This window comes from Syngnathus typhle, linkage group LG9 (assembly GCF_033458585.1).
Source record: "Syngnathus typhle isolate RoL2023-S1 ecotype Sweden linkage group LG9, RoL_Styp_1.0, whole genome shotgun sequence".
NCBI lineage: Eukaryota > Metazoa > Chordata > Actinopteri > Syngnathiformes > Syngnathidae > Syngnathus > Syngnathus typhle.
The window spans coordinates 258304-274657 of record NC_083746.1 but is presented as its reverse complement, the minus strand read 5'-3'; the positions used below and the strand labels follow the sequence as shown (position 1 = coordinate 274657).

General features: G+C 53.1%; 1 protein-coding gene across 1 annotated transcript in view; it reads left to right on the top strand.

Moving 5' to 3' along the window:
• ttn.2 (titin, tandem duplicate 2) overlaps positions 1-16354 on the top strand; it is a 163089-nt gene that overhangs the window by 101972 nt on the left and 44763 nt on the right. Inside the window, exons 185-213 of the mRNA XM_061286865.1 lie at positions 62-213; positions 416-572; positions 653-934; positions 1259-1558; positions 1704-1997; positions 2324-4325; positions 4464-5151; positions 5289-5553; positions 5641-5967; positions 6074-6358; positions 6640-6939; positions 7247-7549; positions 7862-8137; positions 8264-8563; positions 8814-9116; positions 9574-9873; positions 10125-10412; positions 10600-10902; positions 11016-11318; positions 11720-12025; positions 12396-12683; positions 12927-13217; positions 13370-13654; positions 13759-14346; positions 14437-14541; positions 14609-14806; positions 14929-15225; positions 15310-15897; positions 16001-16303. Coding sequence (XP_061142849.1) covers positions 62-213; positions 416-572; positions 653-934; positions 1259-1558; positions 1704-1997; positions 2324-4325; positions 4464-5151; positions 5289-5553; positions 5641-5967; positions 6074-6358; positions 6640-6939; positions 7247-7549; positions 7862-8137; positions 8264-8563; positions 8814-9116; positions 9574-9873; positions 10125-10412; positions 10600-10902; positions 11016-11318; positions 11720-12025; positions 12396-12683; positions 12927-13217; positions 13370-13654; positions 13759-14346; positions 14437-14541; positions 14609-14806; positions 14929-15225; positions 15310-15897; positions 16001-16303 — 10677 coding nt within the window. The remainder of the gene's footprint in view (positions 1-61; positions 214-415; positions 573-652; positions 935-1258; positions 1559-1703; positions 1998-2323; positions 4326-4463; positions 5152-5288; positions 5554-5640; positions 5968-6073; positions 6359-6639; positions 6940-7246; positions 7550-7861; positions 8138-8263; positions 8564-8813; positions 9117-9573; positions 9874-10124; positions 10413-10599; positions 10903-11015; positions 11319-11719; positions 12026-12395; positions 12684-12926; positions 13218-13369; positions 13655-13758; positions 14347-14436; positions 14542-14608; positions 14807-14928; positions 15226-15309; positions 15898-16000; positions 16304-16354) is intronic.

The window sequence follows — 16354 nt, the reverse complement described above, 5'->3', positions numbered from 1 at the left end:
GGCCAGAATATCGGCGTCAACGTTGGCTTACACGTCACTCGGCAACCGCTCTTTTCTGCAGTCAAGCCGAGCCCACCGCAGAATCTCAAGGCCGTGGACCACACCAAGGAGTCTGTGACTCTGACCTGGGAGCCGCCCGCCGACACCGGCCGAGGCAAGATCTTCGGCTACCTGCTGGAGTTCCAGAAGGCTGGCGAGGAGGAGTGGCAGAAGGTCAGCTGCTTGTCGCTTTGTACGCACGCACACTGTCGGGAATAGAGCAGGACAAAATGTTGGACTGCTCAGAGTACTTGGGGATATTTCATGACAGCTCCATTTTAGTTTGGTTTGGTTACTTCTAAATGGTCTGTAGAGTGGCTTTGTTAGGTTGTCATTTCCACCCACCGCTCCATATCTTGCCTCCACCCTCCTCCAGGTGAACCACACTCCGGATTCTTGCCAGGGGACCAGGTTCAAGGTGGTGGGCCTGGAGGATGGCGCACTCTACCGCTTCAGAGTGAAGGCTGTCAACGCTGCCGGGGAGTCCGACCCCGCTCATATCAAAGAACCGGTCAGAGTGATGGACCGACTCGGTGAGCGACTCGAACGTGGCCTAGAAATGTCCTACTGTGGTCCAGCGACTCAGGTTTGTGTTTGCTGCTCATTACCTTAGAAGCACCAGAGTTGATTCTGGATGCCGGGATGACCCGAGTGGTCAAGGCCCTGGTCGGCACTCACATCACTCTCATGGCGGCCATCAAGGGCATCCCCTTCCCCTCCGTGGTCTGGAAGAAGAACGACGCCGACGTGCCCACTAGGGCTGACATTGAGACCAAACAAGAGGGCACCAAGCTGGAGATGAGGTTCTGCAACCGCGGCGACTGTGGAGACTACACGCTCACGGTCGAAAACCCTGCTGGCTCCAAGACCGTCACATGCACCGTCTTGGTCTTTGGTAGGAGTTCACCACAAACAAATCCACTCTGAGCCAATTTCTACTCAAATTAGGCTAGAAAACCTTGACAGGCAAACTTGATATGACCGCTAAACTTGCGTCCAACTTTGGAATGTTCTACTCTGCTATGGCTACTTACTTCGACTTCACGGTTCCAACTCTTCCAACAACAAGTTGTGCAATTAGGTTCTGAAATGTTCAAGCATTGGACTAAAGTTTAGAGAAGGTCAAAGTAGGTTCACTGGCATTTTCAAGCAAAAGACCAAACTCGGCGAAAGTAAGTTGTGTGAGTGTTCTTATGAGTTGTCCTCATTTTGTGTTCAGACAAACCTGGTCCTGTCCAGCACCTTCGCGTCTCAGATGTCAGGAGCGACTCAGCTTTCCTGTCTTGGAAAGACCCGGAGGACAACGGAGGCGCTCGCATCACCAACTTTGTGGTGGAGAAGAAAGACACAGGCTCCACGCAGTGGGTTCCCGTGTGCTCCACCTCCAAGAAACGCAGCATGATGCTGAAGCACCTGACGGAGGGACTGGCCTACACCTTCCGAGTTGCGGCCGAGAACCAGTATGGTCGCAGCGAGTACGTGGAGACGCCCAAGGCCATCAAAGCCATGAATCCGCTCTGTGAGTAGCCGCGCTCTGCGTACTGGAGAGCCCCGTTCATCAACGGCGGTTGCTCCTCCAACACGCAAATAAGCACATAAACAACAACCGCACACACCGAGTTGGAGCACCGCCGGTCTGAAGGTTGAACATGTTTTTTCCGCAGTCCCTCCCGGTCCTCCTAAAGACCTTCACCACGTGGACGTGGACAAAACGGAGGTGTGGCTTGCCTGGAACTGGCCCGACCGAAACGGCGGAAGTGAGATTACGGGCTTCTTGGTGGAGTATCAAGAAGAAGGAGCGAAAGAGTGGCACGAGTGGCAGACGGTCAGCATCCCGGAGAGTCACGTGACTGGTCTGGAAGAAGGCAAGACCTATCGCTTCCGAGTGAGAGCCGAGAACGCCATTGGCCTCAGCAGACCCGACACCACCCTTCCCATCCTCTGCCAGGAGAAACTGGGTGAGATTATGACCCCGGGGGTAGGTAGGTAGGTAGGGAGGGAGGGAGGGAGGGAGGGAGGGAGGGAGGGAGGGAGGGAGGGAGACCCGCAGCGCAGGCTGACAGTAGACGCAGCATAGGAGTAATACCTTAAAAGAGCTAGAGTGTGTGACGTGTCAAAGATGTCAGACCACAGACCCATGTTTCATTACAACACAGCTCAAACGCTTTTGGAAACAGGAAGCAAGGGGTGTACACATGGCATAGAAGTGATCAGCCCAAAATATGCAAAGTAGTTTCAAAGAGGGAGCTAGTTTTCACTCTGCCCGCGTGTCGTCTGTCAACAGTGCCTCCGATCCTCGAGGTTGATGTCAAGCTGACTGACGGCATCATCGTGAAGGCAGGCACCACCATCAGGCTGCCCGCCATCATGAGAGGAACGCCACTCCCGACTGCCAAATGGTCCATCGAAGGAGAGGAGATGACCAGCGGGGGCAAGATCAAGATCGACACCGACAACTTCTCCACCGTTCTCAGCATTAACGAGTGCACCAGAAACCACACGGGCACCTACCTGCTCACCGTGTCCAACCTCGCCGGCACCAAGACGGCCGCTCTGAACGTCACCGTTCTGGACGTCCCGGCGGCGCCCATCGGACCCGTCAACATCCTGGAGGTGTCCCCCGACGCCATGACCATCGAGTGGCGTCCTCCCAAGGATGACGGCGGCAGCCCCATCACCAACTACATTGTGGAGAAGAAAGATTCCAACAAGGAGACCTGGGGAGGAGTGAGCTCTGGCAGCCTGGCCACCAAGCTCAGGATTGTGCGCCTGCAAAAGGGCGTCGAGTACGTGGTCCGCATCCGCGCCGAGAACAAAATGGGCATCGGGGCGCCCTTGGAGAGCAAGCCTACCATCGCCGAGCATACTTTCATGCCGCCGAGTCCGCCCGGTAAGCCGCTGCCACATGACATCTCCGAGGATGCCGTCACGGTCGGATGGACCATGCCCTTGTCTGACGGTGGCAGTCCGATCACCGGTTACCTCATTGAACGCAGACATAAAGGAGGGAAATGGATCCGCGTGAACAGGACGCCCTGCAAGGACCTCCGCTACCGAGTCCAGGGCTTGTTTGTAGGCAACGAGTACGAATTCAGAGTATTTGCAGAGAATAGTGCTGGCTATAGTGGACCCTCACCCATCTCTGACCTCTGCAAGCCTTGCAGGCAAATCACAGTCCCGAGTGCCCCGATAAACCCCAAAGTCAAAGATTACAGCAATTCAACGGCCGACTTGGTGTGGACCAAACCCACCAAAGACGGCGGCAGTCCCATTCTGGGCTACACTGTGGAAATGAAGAAGGCCGACGGCGACTGGAAGAAAGTCAACGTGGACGACTTCATCAAGTTGTGCGTATATACAGTCAAGGGGCTCGAGCAAGGTGCCACCTACACATTCAGAGTGTTTGCCTCAAATATGATCGGTGACGGTGAATCCAGCGAAGTTCCAGAGTCGGTCACGGCTCAAGACATTCTGATCCCACCGGAGATCGAAATGGACGCCACGTGTCGCGAGCGCGTCACCGTGCGCGTCGGACACAACGTCAACATTGTCGGCTATATCAAGGCCCGTCCGGAGCCTGAAGTGCTGTGGTCCAAGGGAGAGACTATTCTGGAGAACAGCAAACGTGTAACTCTGATCCAGAACCTACCTGTGGTCCAACTGAAGATCAAAGAGGCCACCAGAGCTGACCATGGTAAATATACCCTGAAGGCCTCAAATGTGGGCGGAGAGGCCTCCTGCTGCATCACTGTCAATGTTCTGGACCGTCCCGGCCATTGCCAGAATCTCCATACCACCTACGTCACCAAGGACTCCTGCATGATCAACTGGGATGCTCCAAAAGACAACGGTGGCTCTGAAATCACCAACTACATTGTGGAGTGCCGAGAGCCCAGCATCAGCATGTGGTCTATGATCTCTTCCCATTGCACCAACCGCAAGATCAAGACCAAGCTCATGGAGGGCCACCAGTACCTGTTCCGTGTCTGTGCCGAAAACAAGATGGGACCCGGGCCCTGTGTGGAGACCAAGGTCCCCGTGCTAGCCATCGACCCCATTGAAAAACCAGGCGAGCCCGAGAACTTCAGGGTGACAGACGTTGGCAAGAGCTACGTCTACCTGAGGTGGAGGAGGCCTGACTATGATGGCGGCAGCCCCAACCTCTCTTACAACCTGGAGTGCAAAGTCAAAGATGCGCAGGAATGGGAAAAACTCAACACGGGCGTCCTAACCAACACTTTCTTTTTGGCGGACAAGTGTGTTGAAAATCAGACGTACACGTTCAGGTGAGTCAAACGACTTGCCCTGGCGGCTTAGGGTTTTCAAACAAATGTTTCAAACAAGTGTGAAAAGTAGATGCATTTTCTTCTGGGTGCGAAGCTGCCATGAATGGCTAAAGCACTTTTTTTTTTTTTTTCCTCCAGGGTGCAAAGCGTCAATGAAGGAGGAGAGAGCGGCTGGGTGAAATTGGCCGATATTCTGGTGCGAGAAGAGATCCAGAAACCGGTCCTCGACCTGAAGCTTTCCGGAACATTGACGGTAAAGGCTGGAGAGTCGGTCAGGATGGAAGCTTCCTTGAGAGGAAAGCCCCACCCTGAAGTCAAGTGGATCAAGGACAAGGCAACCGGTGACAACCCCAGAATCAGCTATGAGACCGGCTCTGACTACTCCAAGTTCCTTTTGACCAAGTCCCGACGCACTGACTCCGGGAAGTACATTGTCACCGCCACCAACTCGGCCGGAACCTTCACAGCGTACGCCAGCGTGAACGTCCTGGACGTCCCCGGAGCCGTCAGGAACCTACGAGTCACTGGCATCGGAGCAGACAAGTGCAGAGTCATTTGGGATGCGCCTGAGGATGACGGAGGCTGCGAGGTGGACAGCTACATCTTGGAAAAGTGCGAGACCAGGAGGATGGTGTGGTCCACGTATTCTGCCTCGGTTGTCACCGCGTACTGCAACGTGACGCGTCTGGTGGAAGGCAACGAGTATATCTTCCGAGTGCGGGCCGAAAACAAGATGGGAACTGGGCCTGCCATGGAGAGCAAGCCCGTCACGGTCCGGACTCAGTTCAACAGACCCGGACCGCCCGACGCCCCTGAGGTCACTAAGGTCGGTTCTGAACACTCACGGTGGGCAGTAGTGGATTCATATTTAGAAAGTACGGATGTTAATTTTTCAAGTAAGATGTCCCAAAATTAGTAAATACTCTAGACAACCAAAATGATGATCCTATTGGTGTCATGCAGATAAGCAAAGAGGAGATGACGGTGGTCTGGACTCCTCCCGAGAATGATGGAGGAAAATCCATCACGGGCTACATCCTGGAGAGGAAGGAAAAAAGAGCGGTACGCTGGGTGCCGTGCACCAAGAGTCCGATCCCCGAGAGACGCATGAGAGTGACCAACCTGATCCCCAACCACGAGTATCAGTTCCGAGTCAAGGCTGAGAATGAGGTCGGACTGGGAGATCCCAGCAAACCCTGCAGACCTGTCACGGCCAAAGATCCCATCGGTGAGTTTACTTTGACCGGACTGAATCCTGTTGGTGTGTGTCCTCCAGAGCAGTGGCACTTATTCATTTTGCTTTGTTTGTCCCCAGAACCTCCTGGGCCACCCGCAGGCCTGAAGGTGTCCGACAGCACCAAGACCTCCATCACCCTTTCCTGGTCTAAACCCGTGTACGACGGGGGTGCGCCAATCATCGGCTACAGTCTGGACATGAGACTGAAGAGTGAGGCGGACCCTGAAAAGCCCGCCGAAGGCTGGAAGAGGATCGACACCCATGGCCCACTGGTCCTTAAAGAGTTTACCATTGGACAGCTGGATGAGAAACAGGAGTATGAGTTTAAGGTGTCCGCCCAAAACCAGGTGGGCTGGGGACGTCACGCCTACTTAAAGGAACCCGTCTTCCCCAAGGAGATCCTGGGTAAGAACCTGAACTTGGTCGACTGGGTTGTCATCATTTTTGCGAGCTTGTGTACCCTCTCCAGAACATGAAGCATAACCTTGAGTCTGTTTTTCACCGGAAACAGAGGCTCCCGAGATTGACTTGGACGCAAGTTTGAGGAAAGGTCTTTCGGTGCGGGCTGGCTGTCCCATTCGACTTTTTGCGATTGTCAGAGGACGCCCCTTCCCGAAGGTCACCTGGAAGCGCGTGGGGGTGGACAACGTTGTTCGGAGAGGTCACGTGGACCAAGTGGACACCATGTCCTTCCTCGTCATCCCTGAAAGCACCAGAGAAGATTCGGGAAGATACTCACTGACTCTGTCCAACTCGGCCGGAGAGAAGGCCGTCTTCGTTCGTGTCAAAGTCCTCGGTGAGAAAGAGTCACAACTTTTCTAGTAGACTGTGCAAAATTACGTACAGTCAAACGTGGGTCACAAATGTCCATTTCTAAATGCCATTCAACACCTGACGCAGTAGGCCAAATGGAATTTTGCTCCAGTCCCACAGCAAAGTTAGCTTTTTAGTTGACCCCCGTGTGCATGTAGTGGGTGAAGCGGAGGGGTGGTGAAGCAGGCGTTGGGGGTTTAGCTTGAAAAGCGTATTTGGAAGAGCGTGAGCTGATTTGCAAATGTGGAATCCGTCTTCTGTTAGACACTCCTGGTCCCGTCGGTGGTCTGGAGGCAACCGACGTTACCAAAACTACAGCGCAGCTTTCCTGGTTGCCGCCGGAGAACGACGGCGGAAGCGCCATCCTCAACTACATTGTGGAAAAACGGGAGGTGGACAGAAAGACCTGGACCAAGTGCACAGAGGACCTGAAGAAGACGAGCTTCAAGGTGACCAACATGGCCCCTGGCATCGAGTACTACTTCCGGGTGATGGCGGTCAACAAGTATGGAATCGGAGTGCCTCAGGACTCGCCCAAGTCTTACCTGGCCAAAGACCCGATCAGTGAGTATTGCAATCATCCAATGATCCTTTGTACTCGTGTTCCGGACGCAAGCCATTGATACCGATTTCCAACGACCACGCGGGCACGACGTATACAGTTATGTCCGCCACCGTCGCAACACCTCGCAAACGATATGAAGCGGATAAAGATAAGGTCCTGCACGTACTTTGAAGTTTGTATGTCATCAATTCTCTTCTTTGTGTCTCAACCCTTTTGATTGTAGAAAAAAAAAAGTGTCTCATACATAAGCGTGTAAGTACTTTCCATCTTCTGCTGGTTGTGGCTAAGACCTGCTATGCTTCTCAGGTGAGCCAGATCCGCCCAAGAAGATGGAGGTTTTGGAGATGACGAGGAACAGCGCCACGCTGGGATGGCTGAAGCCTCTCCGAGACGGAGGAGCCAAGATCAATGGCTATGTAGTGGACTATCAGGAGGAGGGGGCGCCGCAGGACAGGTGGACACCGTACTCGGTGGTCAAAGACTTAACCATTGTGGTCGTGGGCCTGAAGGAAGGCAAGAAGTACAAGTTCAGGGTGGCGGCCAGGAACTCTGTCGGCATCAGTCTTGCTCGAGAGGCCGAGGGAGTCTTTGAGGCCAAGGAGCAGCTCAGTGAGTACACCGGCGGCGAGGTCGAGGGCAGGCACATCCGAGGTTTTTTTTCCCCCCAGGATCGCAAACATAGAAATTCGTGAGGCGCTTTGACACTACATTGACACAAATTCTCCCTGTACCCTTCTTCCTTGTCTTCTCCTTCTCTTTGTCCTTTTGCCTTGCCACCCAGCGAGTAGGCGGGCAAACCGCACATTCCGCGTCAATGCGTAATTTTAGCAGGTCATTGTTTGGACACGCCTGTTCGAGGAAGGATTCCAAACGCAAAAGTTGTGACAGTGTGCTAAGCCATGCCGATTGTCGCTCCCTCAGTGGCTCCCAAGATCATCATGCCAGACACGGTGACTGTCCGAGCGGGACGCAAGATGGTGATCGAGGCTCTGGTGGCTGGTAAGCCGGCTCCCTTCTGCAAGTGGAAGCAGGGCAGCGAGGACGTCCTGACGTCCGATCGCCTCTCGGTGGTCAAGACGCTCAGCAGCTGCACGCTGATCATCAACAACGTCACCCGCTCAGACAGCGGCTACTACAGCCTGTCGGCGGAGAACAGCACGGCCAAGATCAACCAGATCCTCAAAGTCGTAGTCATGGGTCAGTTCAAAGCGTAGCTGGAGCTGCAGCAACTCTTGTCGATGAACTTGTCACTCCTTTCGATAAATAGGCTACGGCAACGGGTCTATTCATAACAATGAGGCGGATCTTTGTGCCGCTGCGCAGACATCCCAGGACCTCCCGAAGCTCCGCTGGAGATCACAGAGCAGGATATCGATGCCTGCACGCTTCTGTGGAACCCTCCTCAGGAGGATGGCGGCAGCAACATCACCAACTACATCGTGGAGAAGTGCGACGTGAGCCAGGGCGACTGGCTCACTGTCTCCTCGTCCTGCACCAAAACCAGCTTCCGGATGACCAAACTGATCACCGGCACCGAGTACATCTTCCGCGTCCGGGCCGAGAACAGGTTCGGCATCTCTGAGCCCACCTACTCCGAGAAGATGATTGCCAGATATCCGTTCGGTGAGTTGACGCCGCCGCCATCCGTGAGTCCCAAACGTTCTCAAACTCCTTAAAGATCAGTGAGAGCAAGCGTTCTTCTGGAATGATGTTGACGACAGAGCAGACGACATCAGAAAGAGTTCTTTGCAAAAGCAAACTCATTCTCAATCCGAGTTTTGAAATGGTGCATGAGGACATTGCTAAGCTTTGAGCCAAAACTGGAGTTTTTTGAATACATGTGTCAGACCGCCTGGCTTTCATTTGCCCCCAGATCCTCCCAGTGAGCCGAGGAACCATCGGGTAAACAAGATCAACAAGGACTTTGTTATCCTGTCCTGGGAGCGTCCCAGCAGCGACGGCGGAAGCCCAATCACAGGGTACTGCATCGAGAAGAAGGAGAGGAACAGTTTGCTGTGGGTCAGGGCCAACGAGTCCGTGGTCAAATCCACCCAGTACACCTGCACCGGTCTCATCGAGGGCCTGGAGTACACCTTCAGGGTGTCTGCCATCAACCTGGCCGGACAGGGAAAACCCTGCAAGCAGACCGAATTCGTCACGGCCAGGACAGCTGTTGGTATGAAAAGCTTCCAAGCGCATACGACGCTGCCTTGACTTATTCCAAAATACCGAGCAATTTACCGAAATGTGGAGTCAGCATCTTATCCAAATCAAGTCGTGTGTGTTATACACGGACGAGTAGGTGGGGAATGAAAAAAATGGTCACGCAAACTTAGATAGTCAAAAAGACTGGACCCCAAGACCTTGGGTCATGTGCATGGATGCGTACAATTTGTTGGTAGAGGCAAAATTGAGCTGCGGTTTTTGTGATGCAATGGTCTGGTCGGCAAAGAATTAGGATAAGGTTCTGTCAGGCCCAGTCGCCGATACACTCGAGGCCATTCAATCCAATCGCTCGCAAGGCACGGCTCTGAGAGGCACTCATCTGACGCATAAGTACACAAAGTCACACAAAGTCTGTATTGTGAAGCCAGACCGTTTCGGAGAGCTGAATCCAAATTCCTTTTCACCAGACCCTCCAGGTAAACCCGAGCCCATGGATGTGACCAGGAGTTCCGTGTCGCTGGTGTGGACCCGACCCAAGCACGACGGTGGCAGCAAGCTTATTGGCTACTTTGTGGAGTACTGCAAGTTGCCCGAGGAGAAGTGGAGCCGTTGCAACAGCAACTGCATGAGTGTCCAGACCGAGGACTACGTGGTAAGCGGTCTGGAAGAGGGCCAGCGCTACGTCTTTCGAATCATCGCCAAGACGGCCATCAACGTCAGCCAGCCCTCGGAGCTCTCGGATCCCATCGCCGTCATTGCCGAGAACGGTATGACTCCACTCCACTCCACTCGAGTGGATTTAGTTTAAGGACAACCGCGGCCACAACAAAGTGCTCTATGTAAATGCAACCCCAACAAAAGTCGAGTTCAAATAACAATGTCGACACACAACATGAATGTTGAACGAATAGGACGCAGAGAGGGCAGAAACTCCAGCTGAGTTCAAGGAATAAAGTTTATCAGGGTCCTGGCACAAGGACGCAAATAACCACTATGGTCTTCTTCTTATTCCGTACAGTTCCTCCACGTGTGGAGCTGGGGGTCAACATGAACAACTTGATTGTGGTGAAAGCCGGGGCAAATGTCTGCCTGGATGCGGAAGTGTTTGGGAAGCCTCTGCCCAAGGTGAGCTGGAAGAGAGACAACGTTCCTCTCCATCCAGCAGAGGGAATGAAGATGACCCAGAAGAAACACGTCCACCTGTTGGAGCTCTACTCCGTCACCAGGAAGGAATCCGGAGACTACACTATTCTCGCCGCGAATGCCAGCGGCAGCAAGTATGCCACCATTAAAGTCAAAGTTCTCGGTAAGTTGCCTGCAGCAATTGTAAGGCTGCGAGTATTGGCATCTCAGCAAGTCGCTGTTTGACAACTATTCTGAGCATATTCAGCATTCAAAATGATTCCGCGACATTTCCTGTGCGCATGGAAAATGAACAGTGGGAACACTGTCTGTCTAAGTCTTCAAACCTACACTCCGGTTTTTCCTCGCAGACAAACCAGGTCCTCCGGCTTCAGTGAAGATCACCAAAGTGTTTGCAGACCGCGTCAAGCTGCGGTGGGAACCCCCGCTGGCAGACGGCGGTTCTGAAATCACCAACTACATCATCGAGAAGCGGGAAACCAGCAGGGCTAACTGGGCGCTAGTCACCGCCAACATACATGGACACATCACCGACTGCTCGGTAGAAAAGCTCATTGAGGGCCACGAATACCAGTTCCGAGTCAGCGCTGAGAACCAGTACGGCGTGGGCGATGCCACCATGACCGAACCGGTCACGGTCAAGAATCCCTACGGTGAGCGCACGCTTCCAGACGTCCACTATGTTTTCCAACCTGTTCATAGACTGCTACGAGTAACCCTGTCAGGATCGACTGATTCTAATCAGTGATCGGTTTGGTTCCCTCAGATGTTCCCGGCCCTTGCGAGCCACCCGTCATCACCAACATCACCAAAGACTCCATGACGGTCAGCTGGAAGGCGCCCGCCAATGACGGGAGAGCCCCCATCCTGGGCTACATGGTGGAGAAGCGCGAAGCCACCGAGTTGACCTGGGCCAAGGTGAACCGGCGGCCAGTGATCGACAGAACCATCAAGGCGAGTCAGCTGACCGAGGGCTCCGAGTACGAGTTCAGGGTCATTGCCATGAACAAAGCCGGTCTGGGAAAACCAAGTGATGCGTCCAGCGCGGCTCTGGCCGTTGATCCCGTCTGTGAGTATCTCTTTGGATGTGAGAGCCTGCGTTGGTTGTCATTCAAATGAAAATATTCAGTACCCCTGACAAGTGAGGACACCCCTGAGTTTTGTGGGGATTTGATTTGATCCTGTGATGAAAAAACACTGTGCCCATGATGCCCCTTTGCTGCTATGTAAAGGAGTCAGTCTGCTGCCTTAGTATTAAAATAAGTCAACGCACAATGTCTGAACCACTGGCGACAAAAGGAACTGAAACTGTCCCAATTTGGCCCAGTTAATCCATTTCCCTCCTCTTTGTCAGAACAGGAAAATGTGAGGGAGGGGTGTGCTCACTTTTGTGAGTTACTGTGCAGGTATATTATCAAGTGTCCGGCACTGTCATCACTCAGGTGTGACTCAAATGTCTGCATTTGTCAGATCCCCCCGGCCCGCCCGCCTTCCCCAAGGTGGTGGATTCTACCAGGAGGTCCATTAGCCTGAGCTGGACCAAGCCAGCGTACGATGGAGGTTGCGAAATCATCGGCTATCTGGTGGAGTGCAAACTGGCCACTGCAGAAAACTGGACCAGATGCAATGTCCCTAAGAAGCTCCAGGCGACCAAGTTGTTGGTAACAGGCCTGATGGAAGGCACAGAGTACCAGTTCCGAGTATTTGCCGTTAACAAGATTGGCTACAGCGAGCCCAGCGAAGTCCCCGGCAACCACACGGCCAAGGACATTCTGAGTATGTTCTCATTTTGCATTGTTTTACAGGCAACCCCGGTTTATACTGGTGGATTTGTCATGTCACATCCCTTTGAGGAAATGAAACAAAGGCAGCCAACCGGCTCACTCGAGTCTCCAAATATTGCTGCACGTTCTGCAAACAGCTCTAAAATCAGACTTGCCTGAGTAACTGGAATCGTCGTATAAAAAACAAAAAAAAAACAACATTGCTTGGAACCCTGTGCTTTATAGCGGGTGGCAGAAAAGGGTGATTTGCTAAAAAACCCTAACAATGACATCAAAACTAAACTACTGAACAAAATGCCATTTGCTGAAAATGTAACAATGAAATCAAAACTAAACTAGTGAACAAAATGCGGTTCCCGCAGTCCCTCCGGAAGCCGAGCTGGATGCCGACCTGCGGAAAACATTGGTTCTCCGCGCCGGTGTCACCATGAGGCTCTACGTCCCCTTGAGAGGGCGGCCGGCACCCAAAGTGACGTGGAGCAAGGTGGACGGAAATCTGAAGGAGAGAACCGGCGCCCTGATCAAGACGTCAGAATGGGACACCCTGCTCTTAGTTGAAGACATCAACAGATACGACGCTGGCAAATACGTCTTGATGCTGGAGAACAGCAGTGGGTCCAAGAGCTACACCATCGTGGTCAAGGTCCTCGGTGAGATAGCCATCATCTTTGCGGCCGTGAGCGAGTCTCTTAAGGAAGCAGAGAACTAATCCTTTCATTTTCCCGCGCCTTTTGTGCGTCCTGGGACAGGGGTGACGTTGCGATTGCCATGCCTGCAGTAGTGGCCAATGCTTCTCCCTAACCCTAAGCCATTGGCCAGAGTAGTACCTAGTGGTTGAGTTCAATGAAGCTTGAGTATATTGCCTCTGTTGATTCCCTACCCTTCCAATGTAGATTCTCCTGGACCACCTCAAAACCTTACTGTGAAGGAGACCTCCCTCAACCACGCCTGTATCACCTGGGACGCCCCGTTGATCGATGGCGGCAGTCCCGTCAAGAACTATATCGTGGAGAAACGCCTGGCCGAGAGGAAGGCCTGGACTTGTGTGTCAGCCGAGTGTCACAAGATCTCGTACAGGATTCCTAACCTGGAGGCGGGACAAGCCTACTGCTTCAGAGTTCTCGCCGAGAACGCTTATGGCATCGGAGAGGGCTGTGAAACTGCCGGCAGCGTGCGAGCTTCAGGTATGAGAGTACCCACCCCAATTCTTCTGTGTGTGGTGGATACAATGATTATTGACCGTTAACATAAAATTCAAATCTTTGTATGCAATCTGCTGTTTCTTACTCCCATGAAAGTCATTCTTATTGTGATACAATTGTTGATGCCCCTCCAGAGGAACCTGGTCCAGTGATGGACTTGAATGCCACGAAAACCACTAAAGATTCCATCACTCTGGCCTGGAAAAAGCCCATCAGTGATGGCGGAAGCCACATCAACGCCTATGTTGTGGACCAGAGCGAAGGCGAGAAGTGGAAGCAGATCTCTAAGGGAAAGAACACCTCACTGACGGTTGGGGAGCTCACAGAGGGCCAGGAATACTTGTTCAGAGTCAAGGCACTCAATGAGTCTGGAGAGGGGCCGCCCTCTGAGATCACGGCTGTTGCCAAGGACCAGTTTGGTAAGAACCCACGGTTGCACCTTGCTTTCAGGATGTGACACTAAAAGGCTCGGTAACCGTTGCCTCTGTTTCCTCAACGTGCCAAATGCTACGCTGCTTTCCAGTGCTACCTGACTGCAACCTGAGCTGTCTGCACGACGGTTGCTATGTGGTGAAGGAAGGGACTACCGCCCGCATCAACATTCCCATCTGCGGCATGCCCTATCCCACTGCCACATGGAATAAGGGCGACGTAGCGCTCGGCGATATCGGCCGTATGTGTGTCGAGGCCTCCCAGGGTGTTACCACTCTCCTGATCAGAGACTGCCAGAGAGGAGACGCGGAAATCTACACCGTCAACGTCAGGAACAGCTTGGGCTCCAAGGACTGTAAGTTGCAGCTCAAGGTTGTGGGCAAACCGGGCATCTGCACCGGACCCATCAAGTTTGACGAGATCACAGCTGACGGCATCACACTGGAATGGGGGCCACCCAAAGATGACGGCGGTGCAGAGGTGTCCAACTACATTGTCGAGAAAAGGAGGACGACAGACAACAAGTGGGCCACGGTAGCGTCAGCTATACAAAAAACCACCATGCGAGTCATACGTCTCCACGACGGAGTGGAGTACATTTTCAGAGTGTTTGCTGAGAACAAATACGGAATTGGAGAGCACCTGAGGTCAGACACGGTCATCGCGCAGCATCCTTTCAGTGAGTATCCGAGACGGAAACGAAATCACCTTGTGTGGTTCATTTGGTGGGAGGGGGAAAAAAAAAAATCTCTTCTGTTGCCATCCCCAGATGTCCCAGAGGCGCCTGCACCCCCAGAGATAATGAGCATCCGTCACGAATCAGCCATCCTAACCTGGGCCGATCCCAGAGACACGGGCGGCTCCCCAATTACAGGTAAGCGAGTGCCGTCGCGGTGTGAAGCTAAGACCTGCAACAAAACGTGGACTGTGATTGCGTGCAGGCTATCATGTGGAGTTTAAGGAGAGGAACAGTCTGATGTGGAAACGAGCCAGCAAGACTCCTCTCAGACTGAAGGAGTGCAGGGTCACGGGTCTGATCGAGGGACTGGAGTACGAATTCAGGGTGATGGCCATGAACGTGGCCGGTCTCGGGAAGGCCAGCAGACCTACTGAGGCTGTTGTTGCCCTGGATCCCATTGGTGAGTTTTTGAGCTCAGTCAATCAATCAAACTTGATTTGTGGCACTTTGAACACATAAAATGCAGCTCCCACTTGGCGTCTAGCAGAAAACGATGACAGTGATGCCTTTGTCTTCTGTTAGATCCTCCTGGCAAGCCCGAGGTCATTAATGTCACCAGGTCATCAGTCACTCTTATCTGGACTCCTCCCAAATATGACGGCGGCTACAAACTGACTGGCTACATGGTCGAGAAGTTAGAGGCTGGCGGTAAGGCCTGGATGAAGGCGAACCACATCAACATTCAAGGCTGCGCCTTCACAGTCACTGACCTGACAGAGGGAACTCAGTATAAATTCCAAGTCAGGGCCAAGAACTCTGCCGGTGCTATTAGTCTTCCCTCAGAGACGACCGACCTGTTAACGTGCAAGGATGAGTTTGGTAAGCTGACTTTGACTGACATGTGCCATTTGTTCGGAGCGTTCCAGCTTGCAATGTAACGTCTTGCATCACTTGATTCCTCAGAACCCCCGAGCATAACCATTGACCCAGACATGAAGGACGGCCTATCAGTCCGGGCAGGAGATACAATCGTGGTGTCCGCTTCCAAGATTCTCGGCAAACCTCCGCCCACCGCTGTCTGGTCAAAGGCCGGCCGTGAGCTCAAGAACTCCGACATTGTCAGCATCACCGGCACTCCGACCTCCTCCGCTGTGGCCATCAAGTACGCCAGCCGGAAGAACACCGGAGAGTACACCATCACTGCCAGTAACCCGTTCGGCATCAGAGAAGAACACGTCAAAGTGAAGGTTCTGGATGTTCCTGGACCTCCGGGCCCCATTGAGGCCAGTAACATCTCTGCTGAAAAGTGCACCCTGACCTGGCTTCCACCAGAGGAGGACGGAGGCTGCTCTATTAAGTCTTACACCCTTGAGAAGCGAGAGACCAGTCGCTTGCAGTGGACCAAGCTGGCTGAAAATGTCATGGACTGCAGATGTGTCGCCAGCAAACTGATCAAAGGCAACGAGTACATCTTCAGGGTGTCTGCTGTCAACCAATATGGGACTGGAGACGCAAGCCTGTCCGGTCCAGTCAAAATGGTCGACAGTTATGGTAAGTTGAGTCCGTGTTCTACAGTGTTCTGCTCATAACTCATTTACTCTTTTGGGCATGTCAGATTTTCATGACAAACAATGGCAACCATCTTTGCCACCAGGTCCACCAGGTCCACCATCAAGCCCAGAAATTGATAATGTCACCAGGAACTCTGTCACCATTTCTTGGAAGAGACCATTGCAGGATGGGGGCAGTGACATCAGGGGCTACCTTGTCGAAAGGAAAGAGAAACGAGGCATGAGGTGGGTCAGGGCTTCCAAAAGAACGGTCCCAGACCTGCGCTTCAAGGTGCAAGGCCTAAGCGAAGGGGTCGAGTACGAATTCCGAGTGACTGCCGAGAACAAGGCTGGCTTCGGAGAACCCAGTGAGCCTTCGCGTCCGGCCATGACCAAGGACATTGTGTGTACGTAGTTCAAGAGCAATAATCACATTTAGTTTAAGCCACATAATGATG